This window comes from Camarhynchus parvulus, chromosome 4 (assembly GCF_901933205.1).
Source record: "Camarhynchus parvulus chromosome 4, STF_HiC, whole genome shotgun sequence".
In the NCBI taxonomy this organism is placed as follows: domain Eukaryota; kingdom Metazoa; phylum Chordata; class Aves; order Passeriformes; family Thraupidae; genus Camarhynchus; species Camarhynchus parvulus.
The window spans coordinates 2,769,284-2,790,523 of record NC_044574.1 but is presented as its reverse complement, the minus strand read 5'-3'; the positions used below and the strand labels follow the sequence as shown (position 1 = coordinate 2,790,523).

The window sequence follows — 21,240 nt, the reverse complement described above, 5'->3', positions numbered from 1 at the left end:
CTTAGGTAACAACATCTGCCATGCAAGCCTGAAAACAAACCCCTGAAAGTCAAACAACAAAGTTTAAGGTTTTTCACCTTTTGTCTTAAGAGATCTCCTTTCACTCAGGATCCCTTTCCATCCTTTTCCTCACCCAGGTCCCCAGTGCTGCCCCTAACACCTGAGAAGATCCAAAAGCCTTTGGAGAAGAGCCACCACTGGATGCCTGCAGCCTCTTAAGACAGTATTTTATTTTGAGATAAAAGGAGTGGAAATTAGAGAAAAAGGGCTTTTTGGCTGTGCACATTTCTTTAGATCTACAAACACTCCCTGGTGCATCTTCACAGTAAATATATATAAGCACAGTAAAATAAATCAGAGCTGAATACTGTATTAGCACTTCCATGTTTTTCCCTGAAAAATACCAAGGACCTGTTGTGACTGGAAGCATTTAAGGTTTTGAGGGCTTATTACTTAAAAAAAAAAAAAGAAAAAAAAGGCCTCTTTTATCTTTGTTTCTTATCAGGGGTCTGCCCAAATCTAAGACTCAGTCACTTGTGTCGAACCACACTGTGAGCAGAAAAAAAACTGTTCTGCTTTTCAAATCTGCCTTAAAAATATTTAAATAAAATCCCATCACCACATGGCATGACAGGAGTTTGTCAGGAGCAGTGGTGACACCTCTAAGACACCACAGGCAGTGAAGGATTGCACAAACAGGATCTCAGAGGGATTCTTTGCTTTGCTGTCCTGAGCCTGGACTAATCACCATCAGATTTGAGTAATTTTGGTTAAATATTGTTTGACAAATAACTGTGCCTTCATTATCCCACATTCCCACAACAGGTGATGAGGAAAAGAGCCTGAAGTCTGCTGCGTTCATCCCAAAAATCCCCAGGCCAAAGGCAGGTGGAAATAAGGATTCTGGAGCAACAAAAACAGCAGGGCAGGTGAAGAACCATCCCTCACACTCCTGGAAAGAGAGGACAGCACAGACTGATTAGGAGCAAAGTGTCACTTGTCACACCCATGTGCTATAAAAGCCAAATATTTCATGAAAAAACCCACCTGTGGTAGGTTCTATCAATCAGTTTGGAGCAAGGGAAAAATGTGCATTTTTTTTTTCACGCACTTTAAATCCCACAGGGGGGATTTAGGTGCTCCAAAGCACCAAGGTGAAGCATGGAAAAGGGAGGCTGCTGCCTCCGTGCAGAAGCACCCGTGCTCCCCCCACACCTCCCTCAGCTTCCTAAGCAGCGCTTTGAAAACACCCTGGTCAGGAAATTCGGAGGGAGGCCGTCCCCTCCCCGGCACACAATCGCTATATCCACTTTCCATTAGAGGGTAGGAAGCCTCAGGAGCCCAACATCCCACTCTGACATCAAACTGCTAAAACAGGAGTTATCAGATGGAACGCGTGGGTCAGCATTGTGCCTCGAGACATAAAAAGGACCTTGGTATTAATGTGAGGAAATGTGACTATTGTGTGCAGAGTGATACCCATTCAAGCCCAGACCACTTGTCTCTGGACCTTACTCTCCCTGGAATATCCTTGGCGCCAGCATCCAGCTTTTCTCCTCGTCCCCTTGAAGGAAAAAAAGTCATCTGGGCAGGGGCTGGGCCAGGATTTGGATGCTGTGTTTTGTGGCGGCGGGCGTGCACGTGTGTGCCTCTGGAGCACAGGAAACTGTTGATTCTCTGTATCTAGGAATGATCAGTTTGAGCAGGGTGGAACGGCCTTTAATTTCTCCTGAAGCGTAATTGGTGTTCCGCTGCTTCCCCCCCACACCCCAGCAGAGCCACATCCTGCTTTCCAATTGGCTTCTCACTGCTGGCAGGAGTTTGGCTTGTTCTCCCCAAAACTGCTGGAGGCACCTCTAAAATCTCCAGTCTGAGCATCAGCTGCAAGTGGGACAAGTTAGGCAACTACAGCCCCACAAATCCTTGAGAAATTGTGCCTAAATGTAAGGAAATACCATGCAAAACCTCTTGCAATGTGGGTAAGGAGAAGGTGAATTGTTTCAGAGCCTCAAACTACAAAAACATCCAAAGAGCTGTTTTAAAAGCCCAAAGTAAAAGAACAAGATTCAAAGGATTGTTTTAAAACCTAAAACTGAAAAAAACCCAAAACTGAAAAAAACCCCAAGATCCAAATGATGAAAATGTGTGCCTGGCTGATTTAAGGGAGCTGCCAAGGAGATAAGAACGCTGGGACTGATGGCAAGGATGTAACCCCACATATTCCCAAGACTCACTTGCATGATCTGTCCATTAAATTTAAGGCCCAGCCTAAACCACACTGCTGTATTTATTTGCAGGGATTTAATTCCAGGTGTGCTGCAGATAAAGCTTTCCTGGACAAAAGCCTGGAGTGCCAGGACAACAGGGAAATGGTTTCCCACTGATAGAGAGGACATTTAGATTAGACTTGAAAAAGAAATTATTTTACAATGAGGGTGGTGAGGCCCAGTTGCCCAGAGAAGCTGTGGCTGCCCCTGGATCCCTGGAAGTGTTCAAGGCCAGGTTGGACGGGGCTTGGAGCAAACTGGTGTAGTGGAAAACATTCCTGCTTACTGCAGGGGGGTTGGACTAGATGACCTTTAAAGGTCACTTCCCACCCAAACAATTCTGTGATGTTACTTGCAAACATTTATTGTGACTTCAGAGAAAGCCTCAGCCTAAAATCCACCCTGATCTTCCCCCAAAAATGTAGATCCCAGGTCCAAAAGCCTCCAGCTTCAGAAAAACACCCACCTTCCTGTTAGAGCTACGAACATTTGCTGAAAACAAATGTTACCACATAAATCCAAGTTACAAGGATGAAAAGAAGAAGAGAATTAAAAAAACCTTCCATCAGTTAACACAAGGAAGCACTAAAACACCCAGAAGAAATGACCCAAATGTCACAACTGAGCAGCATTTTAGTGCTCAGGCATCTGCACTGCTTTGGGCTCAGTCCTCCCTGCAAAGGCAGCCAGTATTAATTAAAAATAACACAGGCCATACCTTGAACCCCAGATTTCTTCAAGCCATCCTGTTTTACACAAACCTGTGCACAAAGCCCAATATTTTATGTCAACGGTCATTTGTTGGAGTTTTATGGGTCGTGCTGTGTTCTGTTGGCTCAAAGCTTAATCCCACACAGTGATCTTTTAAAAACAGAATTGCAGTGGAGAGCATCCAATTATGCTCATGGAGAGCTGCACACACATCACACAGAGAGGAACAGCTCAACAGGATGATGCAGAGCTGTCACTGCATGTGTAATTCCACCTTCACTGCCTGCCAGCACCTGCATCCCAGGGTTCCAACTCATCCCCTCCCTAAATGGGAATTTTGGATCTTTTAGCCCTTTATTAAGGTGGGCAGCAACCTCACAGCAGCTGACCCAAAAAAGTCTCCAGCAGGAGAGAGTTTGGGCGCCACATTCAGCCAAGAGAGCACATTTTGACTCAAACATTTCACACAGCTTGGAGAACACAGGAAAATTAGATGAGGATGCAAAGATCCCATTCCCATGCTTGGTTTTCCTCTGTGTTTTCAGAGCAGCAGAGGATTTTGTAGGATTCTGGTGCACCAGCTTCCCATGGATAGGAAATGAGGTGTTGGGGTTTCTGGCATTGCCTGGAGAAACCCTACTTTTATTTCCCCCTCCTTTCCAGCTTGGACAAACCATGCAAAGGTTCAGCTCCAGCTTTGCTCTAGGAAATCAAAATCTGAGTATAAAAACAAACCTTCCAAAGAGTGGCAGTGATGGAAGGGAATTTCTGTGCAGGGAACAATTCACTCCCAGACACACCTTGGCTCTGGCATAATTAAACCTCAGTTTGGGAATTGAGTATTTTTTTCAGAAGTTCGGGGTATTTTTCTTGGAGGATTTTAAGGGGCTCATCTCAGCCACTCTCAGCCACCTCTCCAGGAGGATCAGCTGTGCCTGGGCAGCCATAGATTGGATTTGATGTGTATAAAATCCAGCCTGGAAGAAACTCCAGTAAAACCATCTCTGTAAAGGAACTGATAGCCCAGATGACTCCTACACCTGGACTCTGATGAATGCTTTGCATGACAGTGAAAAAGTTGGATTTTGGCTACCTGGATCACTTTGATGTTGTAATAAGGAAAAAAAAAAACCTCTTTTTTCACATATGCCCTCACTGAAAGTTTGGGCTTTTGCTCTGTCTGAAGCTCATTTTAAAAATCTCCAGCCTTCCATTTGAAACAAGACCCCAGCACACCAGAAATCCATTTTTCCTTAAAAATTCTGATCATCTCAGCTGGAAAAAAAAAAGATACAACTAATAGCACCAGCACAAACAGCAGTGCTTCAGGGAAATAAGGAAGCCTTTTTTGTCCTGTTTTGAATGGAAGAGAAAAACAAAAAAAGCCCAGAAGGACACACAAGGAAAGTGAACTTCTTCAGATGCAGAAGAATCCACAGCACTTGCATTCCTCATCCCCAAACAATGCACCCCACGGCATTAAGTCCTGACTGTCATAGCAGAGCACAGCTCCCTTAAATCTTTCAATTAAGATGGCATTTGTAAAATTGCAGGCTTGGAAATTGCTGGATATTATTCCTAAGTTCAAGTCATTGCTCAGAGTCAAAAATCAGACTCCAAGACAGTCAGACAGGGGTCCAGGCTGTGCCTAGTGTGCATCACCATTCCCAGCAACTGCTCACTGCAGATCAATTGGGATTTGCATGTAACTCAAAAATAACTTTTAACAAATTTAAAGGACTCTCTGACATTGTGACACCAAGAATAATAGAGAGCCTGTGCATTAAACTTCTAAAATGGCCCACATAGGCAGGCTCCAACTGCTGGGACAGATCCAGGCTGCTCTGTGTCCCAGGGCTGTGTTTTCCCAGGCACATCCCACAAAATCCAATTTCACAAACTGGGTGGGAAAGGACCTTAAAGATAATCCAGCCCCACCCCCATCTGTGGGCAGGAACACCTTCCACCAGACCAGGTTGCTCCAAGCCCCATCCAGCCTGGCCTTGAACACTTCCAGGGAATAAAGAAGGGTTAAGTTTTGTCTAATTCAGAACTACTTATCTTACTAAAATTTAAAACATTTTCTAGAAAAATAAAATGGTTACTACAGCTACGCAAGATTGTCACAGCCACCAACCACAAAAAAATCCCTCTTTAGTTACATGACTTGATTTCTGTCTTCTCCTAAAACCTCTGTTTCTCAGGCCTGGCTTGGCACTATGTGGGATCTCAGTTTAGATCTGTATTCCTTTCCTCTTCCAGTTTTACTTTTCAAAGAATTCACTAAGCATCAGCACTGGATTTTATGGGAAATTAAGCCAACGGGATTTTGTGCAAAAGAAAAAAGTTACAAATTGCATATGGAATGAAACAAACCGACAGAAGTTTTTGGTGAAGGGCTTGGCTATTTTCCTCCCTCATCATTTATCAGTACTGAGGACATTAAAACACTGTGCCTGAAGCAAAGGTTCAAGGATGGGTTGGACAGGGCCTGGAGCAACCTGGCCTAACAGAAGCTGTCCCTATCCTTAAAGAAATCACATTTAAGATCCCTTGCAACCCAACCCGCTGTGACCCCATGAAATCCCACCACCAGGACCCAACCCCCCCTTTGCCACCCCTGTTTTTTTGGGGCCACTCACCGGTGGCGCTGGGAGCGCCCTCGAGGTTGACGTTGACGAAGAAGCGGATGCTGTCCGCGGACACGATGGTGGAGTTGACGCCGTCGAAGAGCTCCTCGTTCACCGCCTCCTCCTTCGCATCGTCCGTGTCGCACTTGAGGTACCCTGACAACGAGATGGGGGTGTCGTAAGACGGCAGGCTCTCATGGCCTGTTGTTGTTGTTGTTGTTGTTGTTGTTCGCAGCGAGGAGGTGTCTGTGGTATCTGTGTCCGAGTCCAGGGCTGAGGAGCTCTCGGCCATCGCCGGGGCCTTGTGAGGCGCCGCTCTGAGGCCCTGCGAGGCCTTCAAGGAATGGCACCCAGCATGTTATGGGGGGGCCTCAGCAGCTTTTTCCTCATGCCAACGGTGTGAGCAGCAAGGCTCAGCCACAACACCTTGCTCTCCTTCAGGTAAAAGCCGCCACAGGATGAAAATGCTGCATAAAAACGCCACCAAAAGTATGAGCTGCGCCCCAGCCCACCCCAAACTCAACACCTCCACCGAGCCAAGGCCGCGCCGCTGCTTTGCGACGCGGCGATTTGAAACTACTGGTGGAAGAATTTAAAAAAATATAAAAGAAGTTTCCAAGGAGACACCTGATATGGACAGAGAGACCCAGAGCTCCCCACGGGGCAGAGGAGCAGGTCACTGGGGGTATCAGCACTGAGAATGCGAGACAAGTTTCTTAATTACACAAGACAACTCCTTAGCCTTTTGCAAGGCTTTAATTAGAGTTTAACCCAGCCTCATCCAACAGCAAAGTGGTCTCTGCAACATCTCATTAGGGAGCAGCTGGAGGACTCTTGTAGCACACTCATGTATCATGTTTAATTAGGAGAATTAGGGACATTATAGAATGTCGATTTTTACATTACCAGGATTATTCAGCAGCTTCTCCTCATCTTCTAACAAGTCTTTTATGCCTAATTTGAAGCAGGAGGGAGATATTTCATTAGCTGGCTCTAGGCACTACAGTGAAATGAAAAGGGGGAGCTTCAAGGCAGAGGCTTGAATGGAAACTAAAATATTGATGGCTTTTTTTAAAGCCTCGTATAAGCAAATGTGGAGGCAGCAGCTGAAAGCAGCACATGCTGCCTCTGAGGGATCGAGCCAACAGTTCTCCACCACAAAACACAAACCCAGAGGAGTGAGGCCACAAACAGGAACTCAGTGACACAGGACAGGGGCTGCAGCATTTCCTGCCACGAGCTGATGGAGCTCAGCATCCCCCCAGAGGGCTCAGAGGGTGCAAAGGGGCTGCAGGAGCTTCAAGCCTCCAGATGACTCCTAAACTGCTTATCAAAGGTGTGGGAAACCTGATAAAGCCCCTCAGATTAACCCCCCTCCTCATCTCTGCCTCCTTCACCTTAGAACCTGACAGGAATTAATGTGAATAAGCCCTGTCAGAAGTGTTCTGAAGGCTTCAAAAAGCATCAAGGGTGCTGCTGTCCCCATCCAGCAGAGCACATTGAGAATATCATCCTCTGCTGCTGGCAGAGCTTGGGGTGTTTGCAGCCCTGCACGATGGAAACACAGACAGAAAAAAGTGAAGTGAGGAAAGTACAGGAAACACCTGAACGCTGAGGGCAGCACCAGCTATGGAATCTCTGCTGGCAGATGTGGCAGGGATGGACAACAGCAAGACAAGGTGCCTGCTGCCATCAGAAGTACTACAAAGTCCCACACAAGCATCTCAATCCCAAACCAAGTCCCAAAGTTGGAATTTGGTTCCTCCAAAATGCATGATGGATGCCATAATATCTCCTCAAAGCTGAGCACCCACAGTGCTGACATTCCCCTCAGCGCCAGGAGAGTTTGGGCAGCCCTGCAAAGGAAAAAAACCAGCCTGGAGAAGGCTTTTTCCACCTCAACCACATCCAGAGGAAAAAAAAATCAGCCTGGGGAAGGCTTTTTCCACCTCAACCACATCCAGAATTGCAGCCTCAGGGAAGTTCTGAGCTTCATCTCCAACCTTCCCACTCACTGGGTCACATAAGGATGGTCTGAGCACCCAGCTCTGAGAACATGGCTGAGCTTTTCCTCCCTGTCCTAAAGGAATGAGATGGGTAAATAGGGAAAAGCCAAGCAGGGAAAATGATTTATTCCCCTCCCCAGCCACTGAAAGTGGTTTGATAAGAGTGTGGCAGTGGTGGAAACCAGAGAGGGCTGGAGACAGGAGAGAAGCAGCCCAGGAGCTGGAAGAAGGGCAAGGGTGGAGTAGGATCAGAGGGTTGGGCAGAGGTCAGCCAGGACTCTGGCAAGGGAAGCATCCTCTGTTCCTCCCTCTTTAGGGGAGGAAAGAGCAGAACAAAAGGCAGCTGAGCCTCGTGTCCCTTGGGCAAGGCAGGGACAAAACACTCGGCCTGCAAATAATCCCCAACCTGGGCTGGACAGGAACTGCCCTCCCAGACAGGTGTCTGCTCTGTCACTGAAGCACCTCCAGGCTCAGACCACTCCTGTTTGGAATCCTTCAGCCTATTTCATCTGCCAGGAGCTTGAAACCATGAGCAATTCACGCCTGTCAAATGCAGGGTGACCTCGAGGTGACACAGGCTCTGTGGTGGCAGATGCACCTTCCCTCTGAGCTGCAGCCCTGCCTCCAGCCCTGGCAGCTGCTGCCCCCTCATTCCCTGATGCTCACTGAGTGCCACCCCCGCTGCTTGAAGGGCAGCAGATGCCACAAGCGACAGCAGAAGCTGTTCAGCTCCTCTGGAAGTCTGATGGGTGTTTTGCAGAAGTTCAGAGCAGGATCTGATGTTGCTGTTGCAGGATTTGTGCAGTTACCAAGCAAGTTTCCATATGGAAGTCCCAGAAACACTTCACATGCTCTGTCAGGAGCAGCTGCTTCAGAGACAGAGGGCAGAGTTAAACTTAAACACCTTTTCATTGGCATCAGATTTCCTGGGGGAGAGTTCAAGATCTCCAAATTGGTGTTGCCCCCATCTTTATCACTGCAAGCTGGCACCTTCAGATGAAGAGAGTGTTTGCTGAAGTGCCATGAGCTATGTGACAGGGCTAGTCAGAGCTCTGAGCACAGAAAGTGCCACTCCAGCCCAAAATATGGTCTAAAAGACAAGAGAGAGAGAAGGAAAGGGAGAGAAAGGGAGAGAAAGGGAGAGAAAGGGAGAGAAAGGGAGAGAAAGGGAGAGAAAGGGAGAGGAGAGAGAGGAGAGAGAGAGAGAGAAAGAAGAGAGAGGAGAGAGAGGAGAGAGAGAGGAAAGAGAGAGGAAAGAGAGAAGAAAGAGAGAAGAAAGAGAGAAGAAAGAGAGAAGAAAGAGAGAAGACAGGAAGGAGTGAGGAAGGAGCGAGGAAGGAGAGAGGAAGGAGCGAGGAAGGAGAGAGGAAAGAGAGAAGAGAGAAGAGACAGAAGAGAGAAATTTGGCTGAGGAGCTGCAATACAGTTAATGCTGGCTCAGACCAGTGCAGCCCTCCTGCACCATGAAGAACACACTGTGGTCAGGATAATCCCCCTCAGTCCACCCTGCAGAACTCATCTCATGGCAAAGAAATGGAAAAACATGGGAAGTGCACAAGACCAAGGAGAACAAGCAGCATCCTTCAGTGCTGCAGGAACAAAACCCCCTCCTCACCCTCTGCAGCCAGAAGCTCTAGATGCTTTCACCTTAAATCCTCCTTTGCCTTAAGGGCTTCCCTCAGCCCATACTATGCAACAGGAAAATAAACCAGAATAACTCGAAAATAAACTCAATTTTACGCAGGTGCTGGGAAGAAAAAAGAAGGATAATTAGGATTTCTCTGGTGATTCCCCTGCTAAGCATCAGCCCTTCCTCTGTAGTTCATCCCAGACCTGCCATGCTCCAATATCCACCCAAGATCAGGCTGGATGGGGCTTGGAGCAACCTGTCCTGATGGAAGCTGTTCCTGCCCATGGCAAGAGGGTGATGGATGGTCTTTAAAGTCCCTTCCAACCCAAACCATTCCAGGATTCCATTATTCCATCCCCAGCCTTCTCTCTTTCCTCACATTCTCAGCTTCATCTCCCAGCTCCTGCTGCTCTCAGCCCTCTCACAGCTCTGACAAGGTGCCTGCCCTGCAGCTATTTTGCTTTGGAGCTGAGTTTTAGTGCTCAGGGCTCTAAAGGAGGGAGCAGCAGTGATTGCAGCTGCTGCCATCAGTGGTGGCACTGAGTGTCCCACTGCTGCTCTGGTGGCACCTGGCAGCTGCACCTGGGGCAATAAAATCAGCTGAGCAGGAAGCTCAGCCTCAGCCACGGCAGATCAATTCCCTGGAAAAGCTGAAATGGGAGCAGCACTCCCAGCCCAAGGGCTGCAGGCTTCTCCAGGAAAGCCAAAAACCTTAATCAAGCTCAATTTCCTGGGAGAAAAGCAGCTTTATTACTAAAAACATCCTCTCACACCCCAGGTGATGGGAATTATTCCAGCCACAGCCCCTCCACAAAGCCACTTGTGGAGCTTCAACCAACATCTGCAGGCACAAGCCACTAACTCAGAGCAGTTTTCTGGAAGCAACTGATTTTTACCCTCAATTTCCAAGACAACCTCTTCTCCAAGCCTGGAAAACTGTTCTCATCTACAGCAGTGCCTATTTCCTCTGTCAAATCCAAGCCCAGGCTTCCAAAAATCATGGAATTGCATCTCCTCCTCTTCAACCCTCCAAAAAACTCTCCTCAGAAAGCCAGGAACCTCAAACTACATTAAAAGAGGCTTTTTGAGCTATGATTGGCAATCCAACGCTATCAGCTTGTCACCTTAAAAGCCATTTCAGATTCCTCAAGCGAGTTTTTAGGCACAGAAGGCAGCAAATTGTTTCAGAAGAGCCCGAGAACCATTTTTGCATCCATTTTCTCCGAGGAATTACAGGTCAAGTACAGAAGGTCAAAGGAATCAATGACAATAATGTATATTCAATAGCTTTTAAAGGTAAAGGAGCATCAGCTGGGACATGGGCATTACCCTAAAACCCAGCCTGGTTCTTTTGAGCACCCCAGTGCCTGGCTGTAACAGAGTATTAAGGAACTCAAGAGAGATTTAAGCCTAAAAATTCACTTGATAATGCTGGCATTAAGCTAAAAAAAAAAAAAAAAAAAGTCATCTTCACCTGATTTTTCTCCTTGTGGATTTTTAACTTCTAGCCAGGAACAGACACTGATTTTCAAGAAAGGCATGAAGTTTTAATTAACCTGTGCTCTCAGAGGGTTTGCTTTGCTCCCTGCAGGCTCCAATTCACTGCACCACTTGGAAAACACCCAAATCCCCAACTCTGGGTGCAAAAGGAAACTCAATTAATAATGGAGCATCCACCTCCAAACTGACCTTTCCACTCTGCACAGAAAACACTGATTCCTGGTGCCTCCATAGGTTAGGTAACCTTCCAGTCAGGTAATTCAGGCAGGGAGAGAGCAACTGGGAGGATTCAGGAGAGACCTGGAAGAACTTTGTGCAAGAGTTATCAGTTCTCCAATCTCCAGAGCATTCCAGAAAAAAAAAAAAAAAAAGGTTTAAACAGCACCCTACTCCGTCATGAACCAAAGCACTTTGTGGGCACATCTCACAGGCTGATTCCAGCAAAATTACCCACTTACCAAAATAATTCTCTTTTTTTTTTTTAGATAAAATGGGAGCAATTACATTGCTATAACCACATTTTTTAGGTAAATACACACCTAAATTTTACACATCCCTGCTGAGGCTAAACTGCAAAGTTTGGGCTTTGTTTTGCATGACAAAAATCATAAAAAAACCTCCTCCTTCCTAACAAATTATTGCATTTCACAGACAAGAACAACTGCAAAGCTGCAGCCAGCCAGCAGCACCCAAAGCTGTCTCCCACCCTGCTAAAACTGTGAGGCACAATGATTAAATAAATCTGGATGCTTGCTAGGATTTTAAACTTTTTCTCTGGTTCACAGCTGAGAGAGTCCCTGGCAAGGCTCACAGGAGATTTATTTACCCCTGGCAGCCACAGGGACACTGTGCCAGCCCAACTGGGGGGCTGGGGGTGTCCCCAGACCTCATGGTTGGGCTGTTGAGGGTTTGCTGTAGAAAATTCATCAGAGACAGGAGGACCCAGGGCTTATCTTGGATACCTTGGTTAGAAAAACTCTTTTATTAAGATTCACAGAGAAGCTGTGGTTGCCTCATCCCTGGAAGTGTCCGGACAGAGCTTGGAGCACCCTGGTCAAGTGGAAGGTGTCCCTGCCCATGGCAGGGGTGGAAGAGATGATCTTTAGGGTCTCAACTCAAATAAATCATTCCAGGTTTAAGCCAAATAATTTGAGTTGATCTTAGGTTGATCTTCAGATCATGTAAATGGGATTTAGAGAAGTGTTCCCCAATGCCAGACCTTCCACAGGTACCTTAAGAGCCAGGGAAGTGTGGGGTGAAGCTTTTTGGCTCTCCAGCACTCCCTATAAAATAGATTTTTTTTCTGGAGCAATGACCACCTGCTAGGATGATGTCAATCCATTACCTAAACTCAAGAGCACAGATTAAATGACAACCTCCTCTTGGAAAAGCAAAAAAAAAAAAAAAATCCAAAGCAGAGGTAGAAAGTGCAGAGCAGGTGAGTCACCCAGAGCAGAGCTCTCCCACATCCCTGCACCACTGGCTGACCATAACCTCAGCTGCATCTTCCCAACACCACTCCAGCCTTTTGTCATGAAGAGCCAGATGAAAACATCAAGCTTCCCCTGCCACTTCAGTGATAATTCATAACAGAACTCCAAGAGCTGATCTGTTGCTGCTGCTGCTGCAAAAAAAAACAACCCTCCAAAACAAAACAAAAAAAAAAAAAACCAAAACAAACAACACCCAGGCACTTTTGAATTAATTCCAGTATTGTATTTTGCAGCCAGATTTCTAGGAAATGTTGTGAATAATCCAAGTAATTCAGTGGAGTGTTGTGGGGGTTTTTTGTTTTGTTTTTACAGAACACAGGAGCATGTGGAGTTTCAGTGCTGCAGCAGAACCCTCAGAAATCAGGGGTGTTCCTGCTCCTTTTAGTATTTTATTAAAGGCCTCCTGATAATTCCAGAAATAAAAATGTGCAAGAGACCTGTGAGCCATCTCCTGGTGCTCTCCCACAGGTAGCAGCAGTGCATCTCCTGCTGGCAAACTGGGCATCTCATGGGAAAAAACCCATTGTGAAAGGACTTGTTTCACAAAAACATTTAAATTAATCTCCTACTTATGCAAACAATTCCAAGACAGATAAAGTCAAATATATTAAAAAAAAAAAAAAGAAGAAAAAAGAAAGAAAACTCCCCCAGAACACATACCAAGCTGAACTGCAAACTGAAAAACAAAAACAAGCAGATAAAATATATCCAAACATCCCAAGCCAGACTGGGGCCTTGGGGCCCTTCAACACAACTGTGATTTATTGTGCCAGCAAAACCAATTAATAAGTCAGAGGAGACCAAGCAGTGAGGGATTTGCTCTGGAAGACCAGAAAAAAAAAAATAAATTTATGCTGCAGGATCTGTTGAGCCAGCTTTAAAACAATGCAACAATTCAGCTATCCCCATCACTGCACTGGGATTCCTTCCCTCAGATTTTGCAAGAGAAACCAGAAAACTTCTGGGTTTGCGTCTTATCAGGGAAAGTTCTTGGCTCAGTTAAAAACCTCATCACAATTTGGGCAGAATTTAATCACTTGCAGGTAATTCCAGTGCTTTTAGAGCTCCACCTCCACGAGGAGGGTGCAGGATGCTCACAAGAGACAAAGAGGGGCTTGATGAGTTAATTCTGAGCCCTGATTGCTGAGCTGCATTTTATCAGGACTCCAATTATCCCCAGGTTTGGATTGGGGCTCCACAATCATCTCATTACTCACTTATATTCACCAGAAAGAAAACTCATTCGTCAAAACAACCTTACAGAAGATTTAAGTGACTTTAACATGCAAGGAGGGGGACACCAATTACCACCAGGCCCTGCCAGGTTTGTTTGTACAAGAGGCTTCTTCCAGAGACTCAAAAAAATGAGTAAAAATATGGATTTTCATCAGCAAGATGGCACAGGACAACTGTTAAAACTGACAGTACACATGGGCTGAAAAGAGACCATGGCCATCAGATGTTATCAAATCTGTTGCCACCACCCTCAATCAGAAATTGTCCAAGTGGGCAGGCACAAATTTATTTCCTTTTTTTCCTCTTAGTATTGCCTGTACAGAACAAATTCCTCACCAGATTTTTTTCCCAGCTACATTTTAAGTATTTACCTCATGCAAGGCACTAAAAGCCACAAAAGTGGCTTTCAAGTTCTTCCAGAAATAAGGGAGAACTTGAACTAAAAGTTGATTTCCTTGATGAACTTTCCAGATTTTTAGCTAGTTAGGTTGGGAGACGGTTGGGACCATAACAACCTCTGAATTTCCCAAATAGTCACACATGAATTCACTAGAAAATCCTTCCAGGGCTTTCCCCAGCTCTGGTAATTACCAGAGCTACAAATTACTAAACACTTGAAGTTTTTATGGATGTAAACATCCAGGAGGTTCTTCCAAAGCTCTGCTTTGGTGCTGCAGGCAAAATCATGCTCGCTACAGTCCTTTCAACTGAAAATGAGTTTTCAACTTTTAAATTTTAACATTGCTGAGAACACAAGAAGGGTAAAGAAAAGTTAGCTGGCAAAAGTCAGACCCAGGCTCCAAAGAGAGCCTCAGATATGCTCAGAAACAAAAACATCCTAATTACTAAGAATACAGAAAACCATATGTATATGCAAGATCCCAGGAGGAGATAAGGAAAAAAGCTCCACTCTGCACAGAGCAAGAATATCAAAAGATGTTGCCCTGCTGAGAAAAGGGAGGAAAATGTCCAAAAAACAGAATTTAAGAGGTTTCTTTTTTTTTTTTTCCCTCTTTAGGGGGACTGGGGATTATTATTGCTTCAGGGGTGAGGAAAGAACATCTCTTGCCCGGCAGAACCCCACAAGCTCGGTGATTTCATAGCTCCATTTCAAAACAAGCTGTTTTGAAACCCTGTGAAAAGGTAACATCTTTATCTGTGGTTTCCTCCAGCCCTGATGACGTTTTGGGGTGAAGGCTTTGAGAATCTGAGGGCACAGAACTCCTGCAGAGAGATCACCAAAGCAGCACAGCGGGGTGGGAGCGCTCACACCAGCGCACTCAGGGATGTGCTGGCCATACACCCCAAGGCCTCGGTTCAGTCAAGCAGCAGAAGGTGACTCATCACTCCACAGCAGCTGAACTCTTCCAAAAGGTCACTTTGTAATGAGGAGTAAGAGTGACAGCAGCTCTGAGAGTGGAATAACCAAGAAATCCAGTGTATTTCCAATCACAACACAACGAGGGACGAGGAGGAACTCGTGAGCAACGTCCCCTCCTTCCCCAAACCACAGAAGCACAACAGGAAAGCACCACAGAGCTTCTCAAAGCCCTCAGAGGCAGCTCCAAGGTGCTGTCTCTTTAAGACAAAGGAGGAAGATGAGTAATAACTCAAATACAGGGCAGAAATGCCCATTGCCATGGCACCAAGTCGACAAAAGAAGAAGCCTCTCTCAGAAGATGCCACAACAACAAAAAAACATTCAGAGATCTGCTCTGGGGTTTTTTTGTTGTTTGTGGGGATAGTTTGAGGAAGGCAAGACTGAGTCCTGGAAGGGGAGAGGTAGAGGCACCTAAGATGCCAGGACAGACAGCTGGGCTGTGGCAGAAGGGGCTTGTCCTGCCTCCAAAACCAGCAGCGTTTCCCTCCAAGCCCTCACACTGCTCTCAGGCAGATGCTGGGGGCTCAGTCACCTCCCCAGCTCCCAACCTGGGTCACCTTCTCACATTCCCAGTCCTCAGGAAAGCACCAACCACATCCCAAGAGCCCACAAGCCAGGTGAGAAGGAGAGAAGGAGCAGGGCTACCCCAACCTCACAACCCCACATGCCCTCAAGAAAGACTCCCTGAGGTCAGGCATTATTTTCTGCCCTTCTACAACCCAACCCAGCCTCCAGAGAACACCTCTGGCTAGAGATGAGAGGACTGGCTTCCAGTTTTGTCCTCTGACTCCCCAAAATTTGTTCCTTGTACGAGAAAGGGAGAGCCAGTGCCAAAGGAAGTGCTGTCACCAGTGGTGCTGGATCAGCTGACATCTGGCAGACATTCAACTTCCCCTTCCAGATGTCAACCTAAGGCTTGGCCCCCCTTGAACAAGAAAGATGAGCCTTGTGACATCCACAAGCATCTAAGTGCTTAAATAACCAGAGAATTTTAGTCTTTTTTTTTTCTTACCATTTGGAAGTCCTGAATATTTCCAGCACTTCCAAGGGCAGGAAGCCCCAAGCCCTCAGGGACTACTTTCTGAAGAGGCTGGAACTCTCCAGAAGATCTCTCCTTAATACCCTAAATACATGCTGTTTCAGGGGAAAACACAGGGCAGAGGGTTGGAACAAGATTATCTTGAAGGTCTTTTCCAACCAAAATTATTCCATGATTCTATTTCTCCAAAATCAGCAGAGAAGATGCAACTTCAATACCTCCAAGATCTCAGTCATCTTAGAGGCAGATGATCCAAGTTGAGGCAGATGATCCAAGTTTTCAAATGCCACCATTTCATCTTGCTTCAAAGAAAAGAAAAAAATAAATCTTTGCAGTAAAAGAGGTGTCTGCCAGAGCCATCCAAGCTTTGCTTGATGCTCTTTGGCAGGATGTCTCCAAAGGGATCCAACACCCACGCATGATCCCCACTCCAGAAAAAGACAAGCAGATACACCTGCCAGGCTGTGTGACAGGAAAACATCACAAAAGAACTTGAAAAACAAGGAGCCACCCAGAACAGTCACTGATGACAATGTGGAGTTGATTATTTACTGCCTATCTCAAACATCTACAGGATTTAAAAACACGGAGCCTGCTCCCAGTACTGGGATTACACAACCACCACACCAGACTGTTTTCACATCACACTTCAACTAAATGGATTCTCTATCACCCATGTCAGGTTTGCAGCTACCCCTGCAGTGCTGCTCTCCCTCCAATAAGGTGTGTGTGCAAAAAAGTCAAATAATACTTGCCACTCTCTTCAAAGAAGTATCCATTCCTTGACATCGCTGCTGGTGGAGACTCTGGAGAAGACAGAAAAAAAAGAAACATGAGAATCATCAAGATGCTGAATGTCTTCACTTTACAGCACAAAGCCAATGCCAAAATACTGCAGGCATCAGATTTTCTTGAGTGTGGTAAATGTAACTTTTTGCTTATTGATATTATAGTATTTACCAGAAATTTCCTTTACAGCCACAGGCAATACTTGGGAAAAAGTGTCAGACATCCTGGGCTGGGACCACAAAAGAGCAAGGCTAAAGATGAGGATGACTCTGATCATCTCAGGGATTTACCAAACCTGAACAAGTATGTCGGCAAAAATACAAACTAAACATCTGAAATGTTTTTATAAAAATACCAGCCACAATGAAGCCCAGGTTGTACCTTGTGCTCAGATAAAATAACCAGTTTAATTTAGAAAAAACAGCTCCATTTTGATGAAAATGAGAATTCACTTCCCATCCTGCTGCTCCTAATCATTAGGATATCCCCCAAACAGTGCTTGGCACTTGGAGATAAGCCCCAGAACCCTCCAGCCTTCCTTGGCCCACTTCCTGAGCTGAGGTCCTGCAGGCAACACCATCTGCACCAACAGGGTCTGGTGAGGAAGCCACAAATGGGAAATGATGCTGAGCAAGAGTAAATCCACCAACACAGCAGCAGCAGGTTTGGATCCTCAGCATTCATTAGGAACAGGGGTTTTGCTACTGAGTCAGTTCTGCAGCTCACTGCTGGCAAAGCAGCTACTGAACATCTCTTGGTGTGATAACAGAGCACAGGAGCACCTGCTCTCAGGTGTGACCAAAGCCTGGTGCCCAAATCCAGCCTGGCTGCTCTGAAGGCTGACAAAAAGTGACAGCTCAGCCTGCGTGGGCACAGGCAGCAGCTCCCCTGGACAGGTGCATGGCCCATTTTCCATCAATAACAGAGCTCTTGATTTCAGGCCCTGAGCGAGAATCACCCAAGCAGCCCCTTGGAAACGTGGGACTCGATGCTGCCTCTTCACACACTTCTTCCCAGCCAAAATGCAATCAGAAAGAGGAATAGGTTTGCTGTGTCTCTCCCCAGCTCATTAGGCTAATCAAACATTACCTACGCAAGCCTGGGATGAATTTGGGCCAACAAGGAAAGAGGTTTTGCCTGCCTTATTGTTCTACAGATTAGGCTTCCTGCTTTTCCTTTGAGGTATGACACTGTTTCCCAAGACCCTTTCTCTGCCCCATCACTTCTGGCTCCCAGGTTGCAAGTTCTTTATTCCCTTGTACAGTGTGCCACGTTTTCAGGGCTCACAATTCCTGCTGGTCCCCCGGGAGCCCTTGTGCACGTGACGGATGTAAAGTCACTTGTCACTGACGGCAGCACCTCCCAGCCCTGTCACTTGTCACCGCTCAGACCTTCCAGTGCCCACAGGTTCCTGAAGGGATACCCTGATGGCCATGGAAAAAAAAAAATAAAGAGCCAGCACATAAACCAGAGGGCAATTCCAGTGTCTGGTCCAAGGGAGAAACACAATGTTCCAAAGTTCATCCCAGAACAATGGGCTGGAGGAACAAACGGCACCGAACTGTGGCCAAGGGGCACCCATTACACGAGTCAATTGTTTCCCTCCACCTGGAAGGGAAGGAGAAGATCCATCCAGACTGATTAGCATGTTAATGATCAAAGGAAAGTTTTTAAAGAGGCTCTTATTGTGCAATGATTGCATTTACGTATTTCAGGGAAACAAACAAAATACGCCTCGGCAGCGGGGGTGGATTACCCAAGGAACCCACATTCCCAGCAGGATGGTTTATCCATTTCTCACTCCTCTCATGGCTTCTGAGGGAGCCTGAAGCAACATGTTCATCCTTCACTGGGCAAAATGAGACCCTCTGCTCTTCCTTCAACTGAACACAGCTATTTCTGCGGCTTGATGCTGTCTGATGATCAGGAATTGGTTGGTTTCTTCCTCAGAAACTCCTTCCAGCTGCAGCATCCCCCAGGTTGGCATCACACCTTTATGGACCCTGCTTGGACCAGGCATGAAAAGGGCAAGGCTGGGGTGTTACAGCAGGCAGTGCCATTTCATTAGGTGCCACTGGTTCCTCTGAGTCACTAATGAACCACAGTCCCCCCGGCAACATGCTCGGGTAATTATGGTGGAGGTGCTGTTTTTTTCAGATGAGTCATAAAACAGAGGTCTTAACCTTGTAATTAAAGATGCAATGGCACGTTTGGGGAAAGAAAAAAAAAAAAAAAAGATAAAAAGTGAGGCGTTCACCCTACTATGTCCCGGCAAAAACCCAGCCCTGGTAATTTGTCTTCTCCCAACATAATGCTGTCCCACAGCACCAACCCAATTCAGACTTCCAAACAGCCTTGTTGGCGCCTTTGGAAAAGCTCTTCCATCCCCCACGGAAGGGGCACATTAACATCAGGAACCTGTGCCTGGCGTGCCCAGGAGGTAAAAGGTGATGGGTGTTTATACAAGCCCAGACACATGCAGGGAGCCATGGGAGCAGCTGAGAGGTCAGGGATTAGCACAAGTGGAGGTGGGAAAGGTAAATTGGGGGCTACAGCATCTGCACCTGTGATGCGCTACAGAATTCAACATTCACCTGACTTTTTCATACAAAAATTTGGGTTGGAAGGGATTTCTAAAGGTTTATTCCACCTTCCCTGCCATGGGAAGGGATATCTGTAACTAGATCAGGCTGCTCAGCACACCTGATCTTGAACATTTCCTGGGATGGGGCATTCACCAAATCTCTGGGCATCATGGTCAGTATTTCACCACCATCATTGCAAAGAAATTATTCCTTATGTCTAATCTAAACATCTTGACACTTAAAATCATCACCCCTCATCTTATCCCAAGAAGCTTTTCTAAAAAGTCTGTCCCCACCTTTTCTAAAGGCCCTCTTTAAGCACTAACACGTCACAGTAAGTTCACCCTTGGATAAACTGGGAAGAAATGTCTTGAAACATGTCCTCTAATAAGGACACCTCTTTTCCAGTTTGAACAACCCCAAGTTTTGAACTGAGCAGAACAAACCACTCAGATCTCAGGGACAGCCCAATCAATCTCCTTCCTCCTTACGCCCCAGTCCCCTTCTCCCCACATTCCCCCATCAGCATTCTTTATGCTGAGGGATGCTACCTAAGGACAAGGCCAGCTGGCTCCTGCTGAAGTGCAGGCTGAGGAGCAGCCAGAAAGACAAACACACCAGCAGCTCCACCTGCTCCCCTCTCCTGGCGCTTACAGGATTTCACATCCAAGGTCTCGGCTCCTGGGCCAGGTTTTGCTGCGCTGGGTTTGGGCTGTGCAGAGCTGACAGCAAGGCTGAGCCTGCTCTGCTCCAGCAGCCACTGCCTGACACACACACACACCAACCTTGTATTTCCTCTCCCCACCTCACCTCCACTCCTGAAATTAAAAAGAGTTCAAGCAAGGGCCAGTTATGAAACACCGCAGTGATCGATGCAATTGCTGGGCTTAGGGAAGCCTGGGCAGGAGTACAAGTCTCCAAATTCATTAGGTATCAACATGACAAGGCTCCAGCGCTTGCCTGAAGTTGCAGAAGTGTTTCCATGAAGGATAAATTTTCCTCCAGCCTGCGAAGTGCAGGGGCTCGGGGGTTCCCCCTCTGCACACCCTCAGATCCACCAATCCCACGCCCCCTGTTCTTTCACTCAAGTTTTCTTTCAAAGGCACCAACAAGTAAAGAAAAAAAAATCCAAGCAAAGAAATTTCAGCAAGACAAATGCTTCTAGAGACAAAGCTGGAAAGCACTACCCCAAGGAGCAAAGATGGAGCACAACAACTCATTCCTGTGCCTCTGAGAGGTCTCAGAGAGGTCCTGCCTCTCTTCAGACTCTTTCTCACCCATCCCCTCCAAGGACAACCAGACTCTCCAATTGTTCTCTCTATCCAAAGGCAGAACAAGGTGCCACCTTCCACTGTCTGCCCAAAAGCACATGGTGCAGCTCTCTTTTGACAATTTAAGCCGTGCTCTTCTTTCCTAAACATTAATTTACTCAAGAAAATAACTTCCCACTGCCACCCCAACCTTATTCCCTGCAGGGATGCTTGTTAGATGAGACTAAATTGGAGAGGCACACGGTGTTACCACTTCTTTCCTTCCTCAAAATGAAAATTTCTGAGCTTCCCGAGCACTGAATTCAGAGGTGAAGAGCTGAAGTGCTGCAAAAGAGAAAACAAAGCTGCTTTTTCTAGACTCAAGGATGCAGCTGAAGATTTCATGGCTAAGCCATTACCCTTTGAGCTGAGGCAACAGCAGCGACCCCAAGAGCCACCAAGGCAGAGGAATATCAGAGAATCACAGAATGATTTGACCTGGGAGTTAAAAGACCATTCAAGACTCTGCCATGGGCAGGGACACCTTCCACCAGACCTGGATACGACATTTCTTTTTTAACTGGCAGCAGAGTCAGGGTTGCTGTTGTTGTTTAAGGTGCTGGGATGGAACAGCTGATCTGCCATGGGAAGCACCAGAAAAGAAGTGGGTGTATTTCCTGATTTCTTACATTCTTATCATTTTTACATTTAACAACAAACCCC

The 21,240-nt window shown here is 46.4% G+C and overlaps 1 protein-coding gene across 1 annotated transcript in view; it reads right to left on the bottom strand.

Moving 5' to 3' along the window:
- SLC4A11 (solute carrier family 4 member 11) overlaps nt 1-21,240 on the bottom strand; it is a 90,676-nt gene that overhangs the window by 60,855 nt on the left and 8,581 nt on the right. The window contains exons 2-3 of the mRNA XM_030947689.1: nt 16,649-16,699; nt 5,621-5,764 (exon numbers count right to left, since the gene is read on the bottom strand). Of these exons, the coding sequence (XP_030803549.1) occupies nt 5,621-5,764; nt 16,649-16,699 (195 nt within the window). The remainder of the gene's footprint in view (nt 1-5,620; nt 5,765-16,648; nt 16,700-21,240) is intronic.